Raw genomic sequence first — 24,858 nt, 5'->3', positions numbered from 1 at the left:
ACACACATATATACATATAGAGAATATACATAATATCTATTATATCCTAATGTATAAATATATCCTATGTCAAAGACAAGGTCTGTAACTTCTTCCATTAATGTTTTGTAGCTTTCAGTGTACCAGTCTTTTACTTACTTGGTTAAATTTATTCCTAGGTTATTTTATCCTTTTGGGTGCTATCGTAAATTGAATTTTCTTAAATTCCTTTTTAGATTGTTAAGTGCTGGTGTATAGAAACAGAACTGATTTGTGTGTTTTGATCTTGTACCCTGCAACTTTGCTGAATTCATTTATTAACTCTAGTCGTTTTTTGTGGATTCTTATGGGATTTTCTTTTTCTTTTCTTTTTTTTTCTTTCTTCTTACAATCATGTTATCTGTGAGTAGAGGTAGTTTTACTTTGTCCTTTCCAATTTGGATGTCTTTTCTTTTTCTTGCCTAATTGTTCTGGCTAGAACTTACACACAGTGTTAGATAGCAGCTGTGAGAGGTAGACATCTTGTCTTTCTCATCTTGGGGAGAAAACTTCAGTCTGTCATCATTAAGTATGTTATCTGTAGGTAGTTCATAAATGCCCTTTATCATGCTGAAGAAATTCCCTTCTTTCCTAATTTTTTAGTGCTTTTATTATGAAGGATGATCATGGGTATTTTTTTCTTAATTCTGTTAATGTGATATATTACATTAATTTTTCTTTGTTGAACCACTCTTGCGTTTCTGGGATAAATCCCGTATCATACATCATGGTGTATAATACTTTTAACAAATTCTTGGATTTGGCTTGCTAATATTTTGTAGGAGGTTTTTGCACCTGTACTTAAACAGGGGATATTGATCTGTAGTTTTTTTGTGATGTCTCTCTGGTTTTGGTATCAGGGTAATAGTGGCTTCACAGAGTTAGGAAGTGTTCACTTCTGGGTTTTTTTGTTATTGTTGTTTTGTTTTTTTGTAAGAGCTTGAGAAAGGTGGATATTAAATCTTTTAAAAATGTTTGGTAAAGGGTGCCTGGGTGGCTCAGTGGGTTAAGCCTCTGGCCTCAGCTCAGGTCATGATCTCAGGGTCCCGGGATTGAGCCCCACATTAGGCTCTCTGCTCAGCAGGGAACCTGCTTCCCTCATTCTCTCTGCCTACTTGTGATCCTTCTCTGTCAAATAAATAAGTAAAATATTTTTTAAAAACTTAAAAAAAAATTTTTGGTAAAATTCACCAGTGAAACCAACTGGACTTCAGAGACCCAGACTGATGGAAGTTTGCCTGTCCTGTATACATGTCAGCATGTGGCTTCCAGGTTACATCTATAAGGAAGAGAGCTCATAGAATGATTAAAAGTGGCATAAGTCACTTTTACCCAGCTCATTGGCTAAACTAGTCACATAGTCCCAATCTAAGTGCAAGTGAACCTAAAAATGTGGAGGAGCATAAGGAGTATTTGATGAACATTACTGTTTCGACACCTGTTCTCTTATTTTTCCATAGCACTTAACACACTTGAACACATAGTATTTAACACATCTTATATAATCTATATATCTTTAAATATCGTATAACTTGCATATTTTACGTTCACTTATTTAGTGCCTTCTGCCAGCTACAGTGTAAGTTTATTCTCCTAGAAAACCATACTGCTTACAGTTTCTTGCTGGCGAGCCTTTGTTCGTGGGGTTCCTGCTGTTTATAATGCCTTTTATCTTTTTTGCCCTGTACTCCTTTTTTTTAAAGATTAAATCCTACTCATCTCCCAGGATAACTTGGATATTATTCAATCTGGGTGACTTTGTTAACGTCTTTAAGTTAGGTGCCCATCCCTTAGAATCCCTCGGAATTTTTAGGGTATTCTCATAGCACTTACCTCACTATATAGTTACATGTCTGTCTGCCCCCTTAACCAAGTTTCTCATGCATGTGGAAGAACACTGGAGAAACAGGTAGAGCCTGGAAAAGAAATGATGAGGATCTGAGTAAGGACAGTTTAAGAAGAGTGGAAAAGAGTTGATAGAATCAAGAAGTATTTAGAAGGTAGAATCAGCAAGATGTGATTATTGGTTGAATATGAGGGATAAGGAAGGAATCAAGGATAATTCATGTTTCTCAGATTATTATATGGGTTATGAGGTTTCTAAATGAAATAGGTAATATGAGAGGAGGAACAAGTTTGGGTGATAGGATGATGACATTGGTTTGAAGTGTAGTGGGTTTTTAATTAACTCCAGAGAGAGAGAGATGTGTGGTAGAAGGTGCAGGTGCAGGCAATGGCCATATGGTTCTTAACGCAAGGAAATGCTAGGTAGGTCTTTGGCATGTGAAGTAGTTAAAAAATAAAAGCTGAGACTACCAAGAACTGCTAAGGGCAGAATCCTTATTTACTTATGCAGTGTTTAAGGAACAAGAAGAAGATAGGCCCTTGTGTGGGAAACACAGAAAAAAAATACATGGTGAAAGAGGAAAACAGAATGTGGTACTAGAGAAATCAGGGTATTTAGACTTTCAAGAAAGTGGTGGCCATGTCAAATACAGTAGGTAAGTCAAATCAAAACAACTATGTAGTAAAATCTTTACCACGCTTCTTGAAGCCCTACTAACTCGCTTCTTTCAACTTCACTTCTTATTGAACCACGTTGATTCTGATTAAATTGAACCACCTTGGCTTCAGTTTCATGGAGAGATTTGAAGTTATAAAGCATCAATTGTGTCCCCTTCCTTATTCCTTTACAAACTTGCCACTGTGTCTATCCATCATTTCCTCTTTCCCTCGAATACAAGAAGATTCAAAGTCAAGTCTTAACACTAGTGCCTGATACCAAGAGTTATCTACACTTTGTTTTTTTTCTATTTTTATGACTTTCTGATTCCAGTCCCCCCCTCCCCCCACAATTTTTCTCAAAAAGGTTACCATTTGAAATTTTACTGGAGGGGCAGAAGTGGAAAACCAGTTACAGGGTGTTGAATACTGAATACAAGATAGGGAAGTACCAAGAGAAACTACAAATAGCAGTCAGTGATGGAACTGAGAGGGAGATAATGCTCAGTCTTCCTCCCCAGGGAAGCAAGGATGCTTACATGGATCAGATTCAAGCACTATCCCAGAGGTATTTCATTTTGGAGCTACGTGAAAAATGTCTCCTACTTGTTTTTCTTCTGCAGCATGCCAGTGATCAAGTCTTTACTATAGAAACAAAAACGAGCCAGTTCTCACAATGAGGAGTGTAGAAACCCCAGATTTCATTCACTTGTTCAGTCATGCAAAAGTATTTTTTCCCCCCTGATAAGAGAGCACGTGCTCCACAATGAGCCAAGGGCTGAGGGGCGGGGGAGGAGGAGGGGCAGAGGGAGAGGCAAAGAGAATCTTAAGCAGGCTCAGTGTCACAACCCTGAGATCATGGCTTGATCCAAAATTAAAAGTCAGACATTTAACCAACTGAGTCACCCAGGCACCCCTGCAAAAGTTTTTCTTAAATGTCTGCTATGTGCCATGCTTGGGGTTAGGTGCAAGGAATACAATGGAAAGTAAAAACACAGTTCTTGTTTTTGTGGAGTTTTGTGGTATTGTGATTTATTTCCTTGTTTAAATTTAACCTATTTAACTGATTTTACTTTTTTTCCCTTTCAGTATCCTCTTATATATGGACTGATTCTTATCCCCTGCTGGTGTTCTCTAGTTTGCCTAAGTAGAATTTACATGGGAATGCACTCCATTCTGGTAAGGAAAACTTTGTGTTCATTGTGCTTTATGTTTTTTTCTGAAATTGACAGGCAGTTTTATAGTTTTTATAATCATTTTCAAGCTTATAGGAAACTTGAGAAAATATTATTATAAATCTTATTTTGCTAAAAGATATATAATGTATAAATATATAAACATGATGTTTTATGAACATTTAACTTAGTAATCATGTATTTTATCGAAACAGTTCCCAGCAATCACAAATAACCAGATATTGTGCTCAGGATAAGGTTTCTCCCTCTTTCCAGTCTCAGTTTGATTTTCCTTCTCATTCTCTTCTATGCCTCTTCTACCACTGAGTGAAAGCCAGCAATACAGAAATCCGGGAGAGCTCTATTTATTATTATTAGTAAAAAATCACTTATATTTACATATTAAACTCTAGTTTTCTTTTTTTCCCCAAGAGTATTTTAGCGCTTGCACTAGTTATTTCATTTTGAGAATGCTGTTCAGTTTAAAGAGCAGTGGCACAGGGACCCTGTACTCTTTAGCCTCTCCTCACCGTCCCATCAGCATTTCTTTAATTCTAGCTTGTATCATCTCTTCACGAGATTACAGTAATAGCTTCATTAGTAGCCCTACTTCCAGTCTGACACCTCTCCACAGTGTTTAGTCTGCTGTTGTACTTTACTTCCAAAACACAAAAGTGAGGCCATACTGAATGACTCAAGTTTACTCAAAGGTAAACTGTATTCCTTATCTCCATACCTTTAGGAATGCTGTAACTTCTGCTTGGAATACCTTTTTTTGTCTAGCTAACTATCTTATCCATTCCTCAAAGACAAAAACATTCTTATCTCTTAAAAAAGCCTTGTAACATTCCCCATCTTTCCTGTCTCTAGACTGGTTAAGTGACCTTTCTCCAGAGCATCCTGAGCATAAATCTAGCATCGCAGTTAATGCTAAACTACAGTTGCTTTTTTTTTTTTAAGTCAGTAGACAGTAAGCATCAGAAGAAAAGTAACTATGTTTTTTCTTTGTCCCTTGCACCAAGTCTGGTGTCTGCTAGTACACTGAATGTATAATGTATTTTGTAGGTAAAGGATCAGAAAAAAAAGTAAATATGAACTAACTCATGGAATAAAAAAATTTATAACTGGTTACAAATTCTTCTTATCCTTTTAGAATTTTCTACTGATAAATATCTACTTAACTATTTCATAGCTGTAGAAATACTGGGTTTCTATTTTTTACTTAGATTGCTTACCTTCAGTAGCTGCTGCTTCACTAGTAAATTTCCAGAAGTTGGAAATTAGTAAGCACATTATTTGTGTTCAATAATTTTATAATTATTGGTATTAATTACAAATTGTGAATTTACACATAATTCTGTCTGATTTATATCTACTAATTTTATAATGAGAGAAGTATCATATTTTCAGGTCAGATCTAATATTTGTCAAGAGAAAACGTTATCCAGCTCTTTGCCTTGTTAGTTATTCCCTTCTAATCCCAAAAGTTAGTAATATTACTCCTAAAAAACTACCAAATGGTTTTGCATCTTTGAATGATAAAAAATGGATCCCTGATATTTCTGAGGAAAAGATATTAGATAATAGTACCCATAGGTTCATTATCATAATAAAAAGAGTAGTAAGCATCTGATTATATTGAATACATAATCTAAAAGACATGTTCTTAAAAAAACAGATGTTTAGTGGATGGGTCAAATATTCAAGCTGAGTTTAGTTCAGTTTTTACATACTAGGTACCCCTATTTTTGAATCAGCTGATGTAAAAACAATATTGATGTTGTATTTTTCAGATCATGCATCTGATAACCCTAGTCCTTTATTCAAAAACCTTTTTGTCTTGTGGAATGTTTCATCAGTTTTATTCTGACTAGCTACTGAATTTTATTACGTGTAGTATTATAAATTTTTGTTTTCCTTTTAAAAGTAAAATCACGGGTAAGTTGCAAACATGTAAATAATGCCCTGTGTTATGACCACAGTTTTTCCTAATCAATAAGTACATTGCTTCTAATCATTTGCTAGTTGATGTATGAAATTAAACCTATAATGAACCCCACTTTTTTTACATAATGGATCTAATGGTTTCCCACAATTTTTGCTTTTTCCTATATTTTAATGTTTCAGCTAATTACCTGCATTTTGAACAATTTTCTTAGTAATAATTTGTATCTTTACAATTTATTGTGAAATTAGTATGGAACTATAGGCAGTATGTGGCCTATGAATTTCCAATAGGTGCTTAGAAACCATATTATCTAAGCCGATGTATTTGCCATAAGCTTTGTTGTTGTTACAACACAAAGAATAATAGCTTAGTTTGTTTTCAACATCTACCTACTTTCATAAATTGATTTTCTTAATTCCATGAAAAATATAGTTACTACGTCTGTTTTTTATTATTAAAACCTAGCTTTCAAAATTTAAATTCATAAAAAGGCAGGCCATTTTAAGTTACTAGAATGGGTACTTGTCAAACTACTATTTTGTTTCTACATTAGTAAGATTATGAATGTGTTGTCAATTCACTAACCCAAAATTGTACTGAAAGGTTATATGTCTATATGTGGAAATCTTTTTAGAAAGATACTACCAGATTATAAAATAGTGTGTACCCCTCAAACCCACTTTTGTGACAAGAAATAAACATCAAACCAACCAAACAAAAACCCCCCAAAACCCAGAAACAAAGATCTAGAACACTCAACTTTGAGAGTCTTATTAGTGGCTATTCCTAGGTAATAAGTACTTGTTATTGTTAATCTGTATTTCCTAGTTTTTCTATAATTACATATTAAATTTGAATTTTTAAAAAAATATTTTATTTTACATAAAGAGATACAGTGAGAGAGGCAAAACAAGCAGGGAGGGGGAGCGAGAGAAGCAGGCTCCTTGCCAAGCAGGGAGCCCAATTGAGGGCCTCCATCCCAGTGCCGGCACCATTTATCGCCCTCGCCCCGCAAGGACGACAAGACACCCTGGTTCGGATGCATCTTAGGGAACAAACCCTTAGGATTAACCCCCAAGGATGGTGCAGGTAGTAAGATCACGCAATTTCTGCAGGAGACTACTAGGTCCCGTGCCTGTGCTTTTGTTAAGTTAAATTTGAGGCGAAGAGTTAAAGCATTGTTTCTTCAAATCCTCCCCTAAGTGGTCCCATTGAGGTATGTTTAGCAAGCCTTCATCTAGGAACCATGGAGCCGCCTTTTCCACTGTATTCAAAAAGGCCCGAGCAGTTTTTGCTTTTAGTGGAGTTCCATTGGCTTTCAGCAGGTCTTCTAAAGACCCTTCCAACCGCACTTTAGATACTTCAGATCCCATTATGAACACACAGACAACAGACACGGACGTTAAAGACTCGCCGCTAAATTCTGGCTCTAAGGCCGCCCTGCTTCTTATTGCGGACTCGCTAAATCCCGGCTCTAAGGCCGCCCCGCTTCTTATTGCAGTCTTGCTAAATCCCGGCTCTAAGGCCGCCCCGCTTCTTATTGCGGACTTGTACAAGATTCCCACCACTTTGATCGTGGTCCCTTCCCCGCTTACCTGGGGTTTCGATAAGAAAATCCCGGCTCTATGGCCGCCCCGCTTCTTGTTGCGGTCTTGTACAAGTTTCCCACCACCTTTGTCATGGTTTTACCCCGCTTACCTGCGGACTTCTCCCTTGCAAGGTTTTTCTATTTTTACTCCCCGCTTTACCGCAGAATTCCCACTTTTGAACTTGGCTAATGTCCCCACTTACCTGCGGACCTTTACTCCCCGCTTTCCTGCTGATTACCTTGCAAGATTCCTTTATTTAGTTCCCGGGTTTCGGCACCATTTATCGCCCTCGCCCCGCAAGGACGACAAGACGCCCTGGTTCGGATGCATCTTCTCTCACTTCTATTTCCGCAAGTCTACACACTTATATACGCTTACATAACCAATCAGCGAGCAGGGTACAGGAGGGAGCGAATCAGGCTGTGCACCTAAACGAACAACTTCGCTAGCAACCAATGCTGTTTACTTCCTCTTTGGGTGTTCTGCTTAGTCTCACAAGGCAATCCTAAGCTGGCAACTAGCCAGGCACCATCTTTTAATGGCGGAGGCCGCCCTGGCCAGGGGCCTGCCTCCGACAATGACCTGAGCCAAAGGCAACTGCTTAAGACCGAGCCATCCAGGCGTTTCCATTAAATTTGAATTTTTATTAAAGAAAAACATTCCAAAATCTATCCTTAATAGTGCCTTTATAATAAAATAAAATGCAATACATTTTGTTGTTTGTTGTTGTTTGTTGTTTGAAACTGCTGGCATCATTGGCATTTTGAAATTAGAAGTAGGACACCTAAAATATGTTATAATTGAAAAAACCCACTAGGACATGACAGGAGTCCTGAATTCTAATCTCAGCAAATCAACAGCCTCTCTAGGTCTATTTCCTGATCAGGAGAAATGAAAAGGATAAAACTTGATTTAATATATAATTAATCTTTATTGAATTTAGTATATTTTTTGTTTACCATAAATTTGATAACCTTGAATATTCCATTCAAATGTGATCTATTAACTTGAGGGCATTATTAATGGTAACTATTTTTATAAATTATTATTATAGATCTCTATTATCATAGATAACTTATCTATAACTAATGGTATCTAAAATTATTTGCTACTCTAAGTTCTTTTTGTTACCTTTAACATTTTCTCTTTATTGAGCACTTTGTCTATAATGCTTAAAACCACCTACTATACATTTTAATGTTATACATGAAATTGATACCACACTGATAGCATCATGTTTATGTCCTGAATTCAGTTGTTCCTTACTTCTGTTTCTGTTGCCTGGAAGTTCAGTTTGTCCTTAACTATGCAGGGTAATATCATAAATAATTAATAATTCAATCTGAAAAGGAGGTAGATTTGTATAGAGAATCTTGTAACAATCTAAGTTTAATATTCCTGGAGCTCTGCAAAAACAGTACAGGATAATAAATACTGGATATTTTGTGTTGTACTGAAATATATTTCTAGAATTAAATTTTATGAATTATTTTAAAGAATTCTTAAAGTGATCAAATGTAGGGGTACCTGGCTGGTTCAGTCAGAGGAGTGTGTGACTCTTGATCTTAGAGTTGTGAGCTTAAACCCCACACTGGGTGTGGAGATTACTTAAATGAATAAATAAAAACTTAAATAAGTAATAATAATATAAAAAGTGATCAAATGGAAAAAGGCTCAAAGTCATTTAATTGATTTTTTTTTCATTTTTTTAAGGTACTGTAAAAAACATTTTCTAGGAATGAATAGGGACTTCTATGTATGGTATGGAAACTATAATTTAAAAAAAAAATAGATGACTTCAGAGCTCTTAACCCTTCTTCCTTTCAATTAACCTTATAGTAAATGTATTATGTATGGTTTTATGTAAAAAACTCATTGTTATTTATTTAAAACTTCTAACTTGGTACACATTCTTTGTGAGATTTACAAGGCTCAGAACACTTCCACATTAGCATATTCTGAAAATTTTGAATCAGTCATGAAAGTTAATAAGAAATAAAGCAACAGCTTTTATCCTGCTGGCCAAAATCCTGTAGTTATTTTGCAAGACCTATGCCTTTATGTAGGGAAGAAAGGGTAAGATAGCAACCAAAGGAACATGATCTCATAAAAGTGTAATTATATGTCAATTAGGGATTCAAAATATGAAGGCTAGAGGTTTGACAGTCATATAATTGGACAGCTGCATATCCAAAAGCATGGTCACAATTTAGGCCACTTTTGGAATCTTTGAGTACCTGCAGTAAAATTCAATTGATAAGAAGTCTTAGGTAATTTTTAGTAGTTTCAGTCAATTTTCATGGAAGACCTCATATTCAAAAAAAAGTTTGAAATTTAGTTTTTCACTCCAGTATTTAATTCCTAACGCTGAGAATATTCATTTTTTAAACAAATGTATTGAGCACCTTCAATCTATGAGATTAAATACATAGCTCTGTGATAGTAGTCCAGTTTTCTTTATTAAAAAACTGGAAATCAAGGTAACCATAAATTTTTATCAAATTTGGACACTCCTTGAAAGGGGACAAAAGAGCAAAATGTTTGAGGTGAGCCATACCAGGGTGTTTGTGAGGATCAAATATGGCACTAAATGTAAAGCATTATAATAATATTTTCAGTACAGAAAATACTATTCCCTGAAAATGTCTTTAGCCTAAGTTAAAAAAAAATTAGTTTCATCTAGTTTTTGAAATAAGTTGAAAAGTTTCTTATTTCTCTTACAGAGTTCTTATCAAGCAAGATTATATAATCAGTATGATGAATCTAAAGAAATACTGTCTCAGTTTAACTAACCAAATATTTATTGCCTACTTACCGTGTGCCAGCAGTTGGGTATTTATGTATAAATAAGATAAAGTCTTTGCCTTTGAGAAATCACTAAAGAGGTAATATGTAAAATAAATATGTAATGCAGTGATTCTCAATTGAGGCTGCAAAATGGAATCAGTGGGGAGCTTAAAAAAAAAGAAAAAAGAAAAATTGGTGTCCTACTCCTACCAATTCAATTCAATCAAAATTTCTAAGGAATGGGGCACCTGGGTGGCTCAGTGGGTTAAGCCTCTGCATTAGGCTCAGATCATGATCTTGGGATTCTGGGATCGAGCCCCGAGTCGGGCTCTCTGCTCAGCAGGGAGCCTGCTTCCTCCTCTCTCTCTCTCTGCCTGCCTCTCTGCCTACTTGTGATCTCTGTCTGTCAAATAAATAAATAAAATCTTAAAAAAAAAAAAAAGTCATTGGCAATTGGTCCGAGGACATTTGAAAAAAAAAATTTCTAAGGATTGGCCCAGGCATCAATATTGGTAAAGTTCCTGAGTGATTTTTAAAGGGCACAGGAGTTGTGAACCTTCTTGGTTTTCTGGCAGAAATAGAAAGCAAAGAAATGTGGTAACTGTAGTAGCAGGTTTGTTGGAGATGCCATGGAGGTAAAGAGGAGGAAATTCCTTATTATGGGGGTTGGAAGAGAAAATTTATGAAGGAGATAGATGCCTGAGCAGACTCTCAAATGATATGTACTGGTTTGCCTAAAATATAGAAGGGAAGGTAATTCTGAGGTGACAGAAAATGGAGTCTATAAATTCATTATGGGATCTGGCACTGAAGTGTTATTTTTTAAGGTTTTTTATTTTTAAGTAAATCTCTGTACCCAGTGTGGGGCTCAAGTTCAAAACCCTGAGAAAAGAGTCACATGCTCCACCAGAGCATTATGCTAGATAGAAGCCAGATACGAAATGCCCTATGTGTCCTAAGGAGTTTGAATATACAAGTGATATTTATTGCCTTAGTTCATATTTTCATAAACATTTTGCTAAGTGATTATATCTTTCTTTGACCTACTATCAAAGCAGCCACTTCTATAAAGAGAACACAATTACTTTTAAATTATCTCATTTCATATTTTAGAATCAGAAAATAGCCACAAAAACTTGTTCTATATGGAAATAAATTTTTTAAATGCTTTCCTAAAGATAGTTGTAATGTAATTGTTGAAAACAGAGTAAAGATATTCACTTTCCAGTAATTTATCAGATTTTGTTAGAACAGATAAATTCTGTAAAGGATTCATTTATTCATTCATCCAATAAATATCTGCATCATGTCTGCAATGTGCTAAGCTTCCTGGGAAGGTGGTGGTTAAAGAGGATAATTTCCTCAAAATTTTTAGCTGCATATGCAGTTCTTACTCTAGTAATTGTCTCTATCTTTAGCTATTCTTACATTTCATTGTATTCTGATGTAGAATTTCATATTGTTAGAACAATGCATTGTACTATTGACTTTGCTGATCCTTGGTAGAGTTTTTATAGAACTGCTGCACAGTGAGTACAATGGCAGGAGTTTGGGGAAGTATACTGAAGTCTTAAGTGTAAAAGGCAAACTTCATAACTTCAAAACCTTTGAACAACATACCTTTATGATCTTGTGGTAGGGAAGGTTTTCTTAAACAAGAAATAATGATAAATATGATATTAAAATTTAGAACTTCTGTGCACCAAAAGATACTATAAAGAAAATGAAAAGGCAGTCCACAAAATCCAAAAGAGATGTTTATAGAACACATTATTGATTAAAAATTTTATATAAATGATTTATATGAAGGTCATATGAAAAAATCATGTAAATCAGCAAGAAAAAAGAAAATATAAAAGAACAGCTGCAAAAAGGGGCACCCAGGTGGCTCAGTTGGTTAAGCGTCTGCCTGCCTTCACCTTAGGTCATGATCCCAGGTTCCTGGCATCAAGTCCCACAATGGGCTCCTAGCTCAGCAGGGAGCTTGCTTCTCCCTCTGCCTGCCACTCTCCCTGCTTGTGCTCTCCCTTGCGTTCTCTTTCTCTTTCTGTCAAATAAATAAAATCTTAAAAAAAAAAAAAAAAAAGAACAGGGCCCCTGGGTGGCTCAGTGGGTTAAGCCACTGCCTTCAGCTCAGGTCATGATCTTGGGGTCCTGGGATAGTGTCCTGGTTCGGGTTCTCTGCTCAGCAGGGAGCCTGCTTCCCTCTCTCTCTCTCTGCCTGCTTGTGATCTCTGCCTGTCAAATAAATAAATAAATAAAATCTTAAAAAAAAAAAAACTGCAAAAAGACACAAATATATATTACACAGAGAATAACCTGTAAACTTATGAAAAGATACTTAATAATCAGGAAAACCTAAGTTAAACATCAATAAATGCCAACAATTGATGGAATGTAAACTTTCATAAACATTTTGGAAATTTTTTTACTGTCTTATAAAATTGAACATGCATATATCCTATGATTCTGCCATTCTGTTCCTAGGAAACTCTCACAGACCCATACCAGTGGACACCGAAACAAAGAAACATAGTTGCACTGTTCATAGTATCCCTGGTTGGTTTAAGAATAGATACCAATTAAGAAAACACTGGAGCTCAGCCATAACCAATAAACTAATCCAAAACCTATAAACAACTTAAATGACCATCAGTGGGAAAATGGATAAACTTTATAATCACACAGCAAAGTATTACACTGTTGTGAAAGTGAATGACCTAATTGATATAATGAATGAAGCTTGAAGGTTTAATGTTAACTTCTGTATAAAGGAAGTCAAAGGAGACTATAAACTTCATAACATTTTTCTAAAGCTCAGAAAGAAAAACTAGATTTTTTCCCTAAAGCTCAGAAAGAAGAAAAACTAGGTTTTAAAAACAGGTACTTAGCCAAAACTCAGGTTTCTAAATGCATTTGTGGAGGATACAGATTAATAGAATTGGGAGACAGCATACCCGAAGATTCATACTGGTAATATGTGAATTTATGTGAATTTTCCACTCTGTTGGGATTGGTGACCCTAATCCTTCTATTGTTTAAGGAGCTGTGTAGTCTTGTTTTTCCTAGAAATAGAAACTACATGATTTAGGCATAGTTTATTATTGGGGATTTAAATATAAATTTTTGTATAGTGTGTATATATATAATTTATAAAAAGGTAGAATTATGAAAGCAATACTTTCATTACTATTGTCAAATTAATGTTTTTATTATCACTAAAAATTTTAATTATTTATATGGTCAATTAGTAAAGTTTATTTTGAAATTGTGACATTTAAAAAATTTATATTTATTAACATTTAAAATGTAAACAGCTCTACTCTTCTCTTTTCCCAGGATATTATTGCTGGATTCCTATATACCATTTTAATCTTAGCTATCTTCTATCCATTTGTGGACCTGATTGACAACTTCAATCAAACTCACAAATATGCTCCATTAATCATCATCGGGCTTCACTTAGCCTTGGGGATCTTTTCTTTCACTCTTGACACCTGGAGTACATCCCGAGGAGACACAGCTGAGATTCTAGGAAGTGGTGCTGGAATTGCATGTGGATCTCATGTTACCTATAACATAGGTCTAATATTAGATCCTTCTCTGGATGTTCTACCATTAGCTAGGCCCCCCATTACAGTGACTCTGTGTGGAAAAGCCATATTGCGGATCCTCATCGGGATGGTATTTGTATTAATAGTCAGAGATATAATGAAAAAAATCACCATTCCTTTAGCCTGTAAAATCTTCAATATACCATGTGATGATGTTCGAAAAGCAAGACAACACATGGAAGTTGAACTTCCTTATCGGTATATTACCTATGGAATGGTTGGTTTCTCTATCACATTTTTGGTTCCTTACATATTTTTCTTTATTGGTATCTCTTGATGAAGAAATACTGTTTGTAAGAAAGGAGGGTATCAGTTTCCTGTATCTAAAAATATATTCTAGTTAAAAGCCAAATCAGAGTTAGGCTTTTGCAGGAATTTAACTTAAATAATTATTTAAGTAAATTCATAAGAGTCAGTGCATTTTATCATTGCACATCCAGATATTGTTTTAGATGAGCTGAGCTATTTTAACAGGGAAAAAATGATAAGTAGCCATTTAGAATGTTCATGTAATGTTTGGAGAATTTTATGCTGTTATGAATTGGAGTTATATATAATATATATTAAGATACATAATGTACAGTTATGTATCAAATATATGTTATATATGAAATAATATACCTAAGTTATTTTAAACTGTGGGGCTGTATTATAAAGTCAATAATAATATGCAAACAGTGTACCTGTATATCTTGACTTAATACAGGCACGTTGTTATTAACAGATATATTTAACATTTATTTACTATGGGAGCCATTTCCTAATTGAATTGCGTAATTACTAGGCCAGAATTCATATGCTACCACATAATGATTTACTGCCTCTTTTTACACTGCCATCACCTTTCATGTTACCCATGATGTTGGACATGGGAGGCATTTTTAATGGACCAAATTTTCAGAAAAGTTAGTTTTTTATTCCTTTTTTTTTTTTAAGTTCTGTACACTGTGTTGAATGTACTTTATTTGCAGTTGTTCTGGACATCAGTTTAATAATTCAGGTACTGAATTTTATTGCTTGCTAATTGTGCCTTTCTGTTGCTGAATTAAGAAATGCCATGTATACTGTGATATAAAAATAAGATGCTAACTCTATCTTAAGTTACATATAATCAGGCAAATATTTTTAAAATACATGTCAAACTAACAGGGCTAGAAGTAAGCCACCCTCAATTCTTCAGCCTTTGCTTGGAAAGAAATGTGGAATGGGCTAAACTTTCTCACTAATTTATTGGGAAGCTAAATGGATAAATATTTGCATTTTTGTAGGTATTTTTCTGTGCATTGTAAGTTACAGGAACAAGATATATTTTTTGTACATTGTCTTGATTGTTTATACTGCAGGTAGATATTTCCAATGAATGGAAATGTAATTGAAATTTATAGATGGGACAATGCACATGCTTCATTTGTAAACCGTTTTTCTAAATTATTTAGAAAGGATTGGGTTTAGCAGTGTTAACTTTTAATACCCATTTATTAGCTACTTAAGGTAAATTATAAAATCTAAAAGTATCAGTATTTCAGATCCTGTTATTTTTTTTTCAATTTTTATTATTTTCACAGTGGAAAATTTGGGTATCGTATTAAACTATTCTTTATTCTTCTGTCTGTGCCTTTATATTTTGAAGTGTAATTGTAGTTAGGTTAACATTAAGTTTATTTGTAGTAAGTTTTTCATAAAGAAGAGAATTAACTTTCCATACAAATGAGCATCAGGTATGGAATTACTGACTTTAGTGCAATATCTGTCTGATTATCCAGAATTACCACTTAAGATGTTTCTATTTTGGACAGCATAACGATTTGAGCTCATATTTTTATAATTCTGATTGAGAATTTAGGGACATGGTAATTTTTACCAACACGGAATCTGATAATTTTAAATAAAGCAACTACATTTGGGACCTTTACCTATTAGTAGGAAACCAAGGCACTTAGGAACATATCGGTACGTTGGAAAATGTGCAAAGAACTTTTCTTTCAAAATGTGTTTAATGAATCGAATTTTGGGGACTATTGCCCATAATTTGGGTCTATGCTATCTTATTAATTTTTATATCTAGCTTAAAAGGTATTTGAAAATACTCCATTTCTTTGTGGTTTATTACTTTCTGTCCTATAATAGTTCATGCTAAGTGTATTTTAAAATAAAAGCCAAATTCAGAATTGAAGGTGTTTGTTTGCCTTGTATGCATTTGTGTCTGCATTATCTGATAGAGATTTATAAAATATGCCTAGGATTTTCATGCTTAGCAGGCTTTTCCTCTGAAGCATTTTATTTAAAATCAGAGTAATAGAATATCAGTAATAGAATATCAGTAATAGAAGACACTGAAGTTCTTTAGGGTTCCAACTGACTTTGGGCTCCAATTATGATCATTCTGATGCTGTACTCTTAGTGAAAAGTTTCATAATATTTCTTTAAGAAACTTAATGAATAGGGGTGCCTGGGATGGCTCAGATGGTTAAGCATCTGATTCTTGCTTTCAGCTCAGGTCATCATCTCAGGGTCATGAGATCAAGACCCGCCTTCGGCCCTGTGCTCAGTGGGGAGTCTGCTTGAGATTCTGTCCCTCTCCCATTCCCTCCACTCACTCATGCTCACTTGCTCTCTAAAAACAAATAAATAAATGAAATCTTTTTTAAAAAAACAAACATAAATAAAATAAGTTTCAGCACACTGTGGCCAATAGTATTATATATAGTTGACTGCTAATTCATTGTTTCAGGAATTAAACATAATATTAGGAATAGGTATTCTTTCTAAGCTGTATAAACATAAGGATATTTCATTCTGTAATTTTAAAATGCTGTGATGGGGCACTTGGCTGACTCCGTAGGTAGAGCACTACTGTCAGGGTTGTGAGTTCAAGCAACACATTGGGGGTAGAGCCTAATTAGAAAAAGATAAAATGTCATGATATGTGAATTGCAAAACTAGGTCTGCCAGAAACTCATGTTAAGATCTAATATAAAACAATGCTACTACAGTAGATTTATATAATTATTTTTATTTATTAGCTTTCTTTATACGTAATCCTTATTAAATATTTCAAAGACAACAAAGTGATACAGGTATAATTTATTTACTTATTTAAAGATTTTATTTATTTGAGAAATGACAAGTAGGCAGAGGCAGGCAGAGAGAGAGAGAGAGAGAGAAGCAGGCTCCCTGCTGAGCAGAGCCCGATGCGATGCGGGGCGGCTTGATCCGAGGACCCTGTGATCATGACTGGAGCCGAAGGCAGAGGCTTAACCCACTGAGCCACCCAGGTGCCCCATATACAAGTATAATTTAAAAGAGAATTTCCAAAAAAAAATTTCCATAAGGATGAGTAAATTCTAGAATGTTGTTGAGTATATGATAACACAGTTTTGTAAAGCAAAGATTTTTTTTATTGGCAAAACAATTTCATTCTTGTTAACAAAGAATGTCTTCTCTAGATTTAAAAACCTGTTTAATCTAGACATGAGTAAGAACCAATTTTTTAAATTCAGCTTTAGGGGCATCTGGGTGGGTCAGTCTATTAAGCCTCTAACTCTTGGTTTTGGCTAGTGTCATGATCTCAGGGTCCTGAGATGAAGCCCAAGTTGGGGAGTTGGCTTCTCCCCCTCTGCCTCTGCTCTTCCCCACACCTGCATGTGAATTCTTTCTCTAAAATAAATAAATCTTTAAAAAAATAAGAATCAGCTTTATAGCTGAATTAGCTTTTCTGAAGGGAGCTTTTGTTTGCTAAGGATTTTTTGAGAAAGGGAACAAGCAGTAGTTTGAGAAGAGTACTGTAATTGGATATAGTGGATGGTACCATGCAGGGTATTTTGTCAAATTATGGTCATGTTCTTCCAGTTTCTTCTGTAGTAGACATAAGTTAAAAAGAAATCTCTTTACATTTGAATTTTAAGTGTGGTTACTTAAGCTGTAAATAGCACAATAAAAATGAGTTTAACATGCTAACTGTAAAGGACATTTTAGAAAACTCATTTTTCAGCCTACCAAATCACTACAGATCTTTATAAACAAATGCCTTCCTTGTGAGATTCACAGGACGGAAAACTCAAAGAAAAACAGAAGAAACATTTTTAAAAATAAAAGCATTTACAGAAACAAACACTAGTTTGTTAATACTCAACTACTGGGTATTTAATTTTTGTCTTTTTTCTTTCATCATCTTTAGTTTTGGTGCAATTTCCATAGATAAGTTTAAAGAGCCCAGCACCTAGCACTGCAAGCAAAAGGATATGACAGAATATATTTGCACTGTAGGAGGTTGCCCCTGATTTTCTGAAAGCCAAATGAATTGTAAAACTGCTTTATGTACTATACTAAAAGTATTTTAAAAAGTAGCTTGTACTTCGTTTACTTCTAGGTACATGGGACATAAGAGGCATTCAATTAATACATGTTGAATGAATACTCAGTCCCTACACAGGCTTCAGTATTTGCACTTTTCTGGGGGGAAAAAATTCTACAACTTCCATCAGATCCTCAAAGACATCAATGATCTAAAAAAAGCTAAAAATTACATAATAGCCTACCTGTAAAAGGTTTAGCTGTTCAAAAGTTCAGGTTGTAAATAAATGCTACCAACTTATCTCCTAGGAATTTTCTCACTTTTATGCAAATATTTAAAGGATAATTTAGATTCTCGGGAGGCCTGGGTGGCTCAGTCGGCTAAGCCGCTGCCTTCGGCTCAGGTCATGATCACAGGGTGCTGGGATGGAGTTCCGCCTCGGACTCCTTGCTTGGCAGGGAGCCTGCTTCTCTCTCTGACTTTGCCTGCCACACTGCCTGCTTTCTTTCAGTCTCTCTCTCTCTCTGACAAATAAATAAATAAAATCTTAAAAAAAAAAAAAAAGGATAATGTAGATTCTTGAAATGTTTTGCCTGTAATTATTACAATGCCCTGGTTTTTAAAAAATTTTTTATTTATTTATTTGAGAGAGAGAGAGAATGAGAGGGGAGAGGGTCAGAGGGAGCAGCAGACTCCCTGCTGAGCAAGGAGCCCCATGTAGGAATCAATCCCAGGACTGCAGGACATGACCTGAGCTGAAGATAGTTGCTTAACCAACTGAGCCACCAACTGGCCCCTACCGTGCCCTGTTTTTTTTTTTCTTTTGTTTTCTTTTTAAAAAAGATTGTATTTATTTGTCAGAGAGAGACAGAGAGCCTATATACTATAGTATCCCTATACTATGTGGATGTAAAACTGTTACACCCAGAATCCTGCTAACAGACCATGAGGAAATGGGTCATGAGGACAAGGAAGAGGCTGCAGACCAGCTACAAGCAGCCTTTATGTGTTCTATAATGAGAACTGCCCCCCAGGGGACTCATTCTGGGATTTCCAGCCATGTTCTGGGAATAATGTTGCTGTTTTTCAACTTATTTCTTACCCCACCATACTGAGACTATAACATTTCTTCTATGGATTGAGGTCAGAACCTATCACACATATGACTAACCCCAACTGCTTGAGACATGAAGATTGTGAAAGGTGAGTGTAGAAAGCATGTTTGCTAGTAGAATCACAGACACCAAAATATGTTCCTCATGTATGAGGTAATCCCCACTACACCTACAACCACCTAATTTTCCTGATTCAACACTGTTGTTCAAGAAGGCTCTTGAGTTATTAAGGGTATGTATGACTTATTTTAAAAAGACATATTTACCTTACAGTTAGCCCTCCAACATGTGATTAACTATTGCAGCTCTCTGAGTACAGGTATTCCATATACATCGTTCACCTGAAATTCTCATTCCAAAGAAACTTGGCTGACTGTTCCATGAGATGGTTTTATAAGTAAAAAGGAAAGATTATAGACTTCTGTTTTGGGGGACTTTAATGCATTCCACGTCATGATATGTTAATGTCTCCTAAAGTTCATTTCAGATTTTGAGCTTGCAAGCAGCAGTTTTGCTCAAATCCTGACTCTGACACTTTACAGAGAACTCTTTTGTCCATTCTTGTGAAAACGGTTGTGTATGAATTCCACTCTTGTGTGAAGACGCTAGTACGAAACTGGAATTGACTTTCATGTTCCCATTCTGTGTCTGTTCTCTCTAAAACACAGTGATAAAACAGGTATGTGGAATAAAAGCAACACACTCAAGCCAGTATGTTACAGATGAAGAAATCAGAAGACCAGAAGTTTTGTTTTTACTTTATTTTGGACTTTAACTCTAATTTGCTATACCTTTAGGCACTAGCTCTGTCTTCTATGAGACACAGTTGCCTTCTGCGAGACACAATTGCCTCACCTGACCGCACATAAAATGAAGAGGTCAGACTTGATATTCTCTAAGATCCCTTTCAACATTAAAATTAAACTATATTAGATATTAGACCAAGTAAAAACAAAGGGAATATTTCTATTGTGTGTACTACTAAAATTTAAAGGAAAAAAACACAACTTTTAATCCATTTCCATTAAGGAAATAGAGTTGAGGGAGCATATCTTGTTTTGTCCACAAAAAGTTTGCATACACCCCTTTAAAAAGTTAAAAGTGTCTCAGAAAAGAAACAATGAGTTAATTGCTTTACATGGGTCACAACATTGGTTTGAATGGCAAGGTTTAAAGCGACTTTGAAGTACTACCTAATTCAACTTTTTCTCCAAATAGTTCTGAATTGTAATCACCCTAAATAGTTCTTCATTAAAAAATAAAAGTAGGGGGAAATGGTAGACACCCAAGAGCTCAGTAATTCTATAGTACATTGAAAAAATGGTGCTAGCTATGGGGATGGATGTGTAAATGAAAAAGGAAAAAAAAATCTTTGGGAATCTCATTCAGAACTAAAACAGAAGAGAATGCTGGATAAGGCATGTTAAATGACATTAAAGCATAAACCTGGTATGAACCTTGAAGATTCATGCTGCATTTCTGAAAATAAGACCCCTGTAACATAAAACATTTTAAAATTGTAGAGCACAGTATCAAGTTATAAATCTTCCTTAAGATTTTATTTGAGAGAAAGAGAGCAGAGCAAGAGAGAGAGCACAAGTGGTGGTGAGAGACAGAGGGTGAGGGAGAAGCAGACTCCCTGCTGAGCACAGAGTGGGATGCAGGGCTGGATCCATGACCCTGGGATCATGACCTGAGATAAAGGCTGATGCTTAACCCATGGAGCCACCGAGGGGCCTCATAAAAATTTTTTAAAGTAAAGTAAGCCAAACATAAAATCCCCCCACAAAATGTTCACCAGAACATTTCTAAAACTTAATAATGTGTACTGCAGAAAGGCATTTTTAAAAATATAAGTTCTGTTAGAAAACAGGACATTATTCCTGAATATCATTTAGTGATTTTCTTATGATGGCTCTACCTTCAACTTCACAACTTTGTGATGGTGCAAAAGTGATATTTATACACTAGAAACTGTACATGGGATTTTGAATTTTTATCTTTTCTGGCTGGTGATAGGTGGTACCATACTCTTGTGATGCTGGGCAGTGGCAGGAGACACTCCTCCCAGTCAGCCAAGTGATGGTGTGGATAATACATACCACAGACACCCATTCTGTGTTTCCCTTTCAGTACAGTATTCAATATTTTACATGATATATCCAACACTTTATTATAAAATAACCTTTGTGTGGGATGATCTTGCCCAATGGAGACTAATGTGTTCTGAGCGCATTTAAGGTAGGCTATGCTAAACTATATTCAGGGGGTAAGGTGTATTAAATGCATTTTTGACTTTGATATTTTCAGCTTAACAGTGGGTTTTACCAGGACATAAACCTGTGTTAAGTGAAGGAAGATCTGTCATTGAAATTAAATCCCAACACCTTCAGAATGTCATCAAGGCCCTACCTAATCTGGCCCTATCTACCTCTTTGACTCAAACTCTGTTCTAATCACAATGGCCTATTTATCTAACTCAAGCATCACAGACTTTGCCACTGCCATCTCCCTTGCCTGGAATATCTGTACCCCTTACCTCTTCATATGGATGCCTTCCCCTCTTCAATCAGTTAAACAGCACTTCTCAATAAAGTGCTCCTTTGTCATCTTATCTAATGGAGACCCCCCTCCCCATCTCCTGCATGTTTTTATCACATCATCTTGCCTTTTGTTCATAGCACTGAAATTACCATGTTTATTTATTTGCTTTTTATATTTTTTTCCCACTAGCATGGAAGCTCTGTGAGGGCAGACCGTATCTGTCATACTCTATGCTTTATTCCCAGCACGTAGATTTCGTAGGGACTCAACACATTTGTTTATGTATGACTGAATGGATCTGCCTTATTATTTTAAAGTGCTGCATGGTATAATTACATAATTCTACCGCAGTTTATTTAACCATCATGCTATTAATGGTCTTTCAGATTGATAATTTTTTGCTATAATAATGCTACTCTGAATATTCTTGTGTTTTTCTTTTCAATTTTATTTTAGAGAGAGTGAGAGTGAGCACATGTGTGTGAGAGCAGGGGGGAGGCGGAGGGAGAGGGAGAATCTCAAGGAGACTCCGTGCTCAGCACACAGCCGGGTGCAGGGCTCCATCTCATGACCCTGAGTTCATGACCTGGGCCAAAATCAAGAGTCCAATGCTTAACTGACTGAGCTACCCAGCCACCACTTCTTGGTCTTTTTGTAGTTGCACATGACTACATATAGGCAGGGAGCCAACAAAAGATGAGTAAATAAGATGATATGCTGTCTTCTTCCCCAACATCATTTGTTTCCTTTCCTCACAAAAATTTAAAGAGCTCTCATATATAATTTTTATGTATTTTATTTATTTATTTTTTAAAGTAGGCTCCATGCCCAGTATGGAGCCCAACATAGGTTTGAACTCACAAGCCTGAGATTAGGATGTGAGCTTCGATCAAGAATCGGACAGTTAACCCACCCAGGGCCATTAATACACAAATTTTTAAACATAAAACAAGTTTGTTTGTTTTTTTAATAGCTCAGATCCAAAGAGAAAGCCTTGCATTCTTATATCAAGAATGTATTCTCCGTTCCAATCTTGTTAGATTTCAAATTGTCTCATATCACAAAAATCACCATAGGACTGTAAGAAGATAGAACAGGACTTTTAAAATTACCTCTGCAAATAATCTCAAGTTTGATCTTTAATCATCTCATGGTCTTAATCATCTCTCTTGGTTCCCTGCCTTATATATCTATAGCAATTTATTGAACACTGAACAATTTACTGAACACTGTGCAACTATCATTTTAAATGTTTATTGCTAATTACATTAATTACATTACAAATTAATTGTAATTTGTAATTAATTGTAATTTTGTAATTACAATTACAAAATTAATTACATTAATTTTTCCTTTTTACATTAATCTTTATATTTAAAAACTTGCTATACTAAAAAAAAGTATGATCCATTTTAAGAAAAATAGCAAGAATTAAACAATAGATTAAATAAGAATTAAACAACAGATCTGCTACTATTGTTCTTCATGGCCAGTAAGTTCTTGTAGTCCTTACTCTATTTCCCCTAGCATCCCAAAATGGTCTTAAAAATAAAGTAACTACAGGGACCCTTGGTAGCTCAGGGGGTTCAGCCTCTGCCATCGGCTCAGGTCATGATCCCAGGGTCCTGGGATCGAGCCCCGCATCAAGCTCTCTGCTCAGCAGGGAGCCTGCTTCCCCCACCCTCTGCCTACTTCTTTGCCTACTTGTGATCTCTCTGTCAAATACATATATAAAATCTTAAAAAAAAAAAAGTTAAAAAAAAAAAGTAATTGGGGTGCCTGGGTGGCTCAGTGGGTTAAAGCCTCTGCCTTTGGCTCAGGTCACGATCCCAGGGCCTGGGATCAAGCCCTGCAACGGAATCTCTGCTCAGTGGGGAGCCTGCTTCCCCTCCTCTCTCTCTGCCTACCTCTCTGCCTACTTGTGATCTCTGTCAAATAAATAAATAAAATCTTTAAAAAAAAAAGTAATTGTCTCGTTTAACGGAATGTTTAGAAGTAGTGGGCTCCAGGCCATGTTTGATCCAGTGAAATCTAAAGCCATGGAAATAGATATAATTGCTTCTGGAGCAATCCCAACACATGTCTCATCTCAAAGACAAACACCAATCAACTAAGTATTTTGCTGAAGGGCTATGTGAAGAATTATTTAAATTCTGTCGATAGGGGGCGCCTGGATGGCTCAGTCAGTTAAGCCTCTGTCTTCAGAGCCTTGATCATGATCCCACATCAGGATCTCAGGATCCTGGGATTGAGCCTGCCTCAGGCTCCCTGCTCAGCAGGGAGTCTGCTTCCCCCTCTGCCCTTCCCCCTGCTCCTGCTTTCTCAGTCTCTCTCCCTCTCTACCAAATAAAATCTTTTAAAAAAAGTTCTCTTGATAGGAGTTGATAAATAACAAGATTCAACCAAGTAAGTTTGAAGATCTAATTGGCTTTATTAAACAATTCATGAATTGGGCAGCACTCTATCTAGCATATAGAGAGGCCCTCCAGAAGTTGTATTAAATAGGTTTTTATAGATCAAGGTGGGGGGAGGTGGCAAGAAATCGATTAGCAAAAGAAAAAGATTATTTCGGAGGGGGCTGCTTGCTAAGGGAAAAAGCAAACTGTCTTACATAGATTACCTCATCTTTCTTTGGGGGATGGAGAGGACCCAGATGACAGACTCAATTGGTGCTGATATAAAGAAAAATTTCCTGACTGCCCAGTTAAGGCCACATTTCTGGGGGAGATTCAAACTGCAGTTAGATTGGGTATTAAGCCTGGTCTAAGTGACACCACTCTGGGGCTATGGTTTTCTTTTTTAACAGAATGCTATAGTCAGTGTTGTCTACCAAGGGCAAAGGAGAGAGGAGGTAGAAGATATAAAGCCAACGCAAGAAGCACTAAAATCTAGACTAAAAAGGAGCAGAGAGTTCCCAGAAGAACAAAGAGGTCGACAGTGTCTAACGCTACTAGAAGGATTCAGGATGATGGCAGAAAAAAAGGCATGGATGTCTTGTTTACCTTTACAAAAGAAATTTTAATAGTGTTATGTGGGAGGGTCAGTAGTCAAATTTTAATAATTGATTAAATGATTTATTTTAAATGGAGAAAAGGATCTGGGAAATGAGGCAGTAAATACATTTCTGAGGTTTACAGATTTGTGAAATTGGTGGAGACTCCATGCTAGAACTGATTATGTTACTTACAGTTTTAAAAAGTCTACATTAAATCTTAAGATTAGATTGTATCTGAATCGGTAAGAATGTAAAACCTAAAGCTAACAATATCCAT

The 24,858-nt window shown here is 35.7% G+C and overlaps 1 protein-coding gene and 1 long non-coding RNA gene across 2 annotated transcripts in view; one reads left to right on the top strand and one right to left on the bottom strand.

Moving 5' to 3' along the window:
- SGPP1 (sphingosine-1-phosphate phosphatase 1) overlaps positions 1-15,806 on the top strand; it is a 35,538-nt gene extending 19,732 nt beyond the window's left edge. The window contains exons 2-3 of the mRNA XM_059182273.1: positions 3,610-3,699; positions 13,359-15,806. Of these exons, the coding sequence (XP_059038256.1) occupies positions 3,610-3,699; positions 13,359-13,910 (642 nt within the window). The 3' untranslated portion in view covers positions 13,911-15,806. The remainder of the gene's footprint in view (positions 1-3,609; positions 3,700-13,358) is intronic.
- LOC131836668 (uncharacterized) overlaps positions 1-24,858 on the bottom strand; it is a 56,303-nt gene that overhangs the window by 2,693 nt on the left and 28,752 nt on the right. Inside the window, exon 2 of the long non-coding RNA XR_009355713.1 lies at positions 1,852-1,934. This is a non-coding gene — a long non-coding RNA (uncharacterized LOC131836668). The remainder of the gene's footprint in view (positions 1-1,851; positions 1,935-24,858) is intronic.

This window comes from Mustela lutreola, chromosome 7, assembly GCF_030435805.1.
Source record: "Mustela lutreola isolate mMusLut2 chromosome 7, mMusLut2.pri, whole genome shotgun sequence".
Classification (NCBI taxonomy): Eukaryota; Metazoa; Chordata; class Mammalia; order Carnivora; family Mustelidae; genus Mustela; species Mustela lutreola.
The sequence above is the reverse complement of the archived record's forward strand: the minus strand, read 5'-3'. Positions and strand labels throughout refer to the sequence as shown.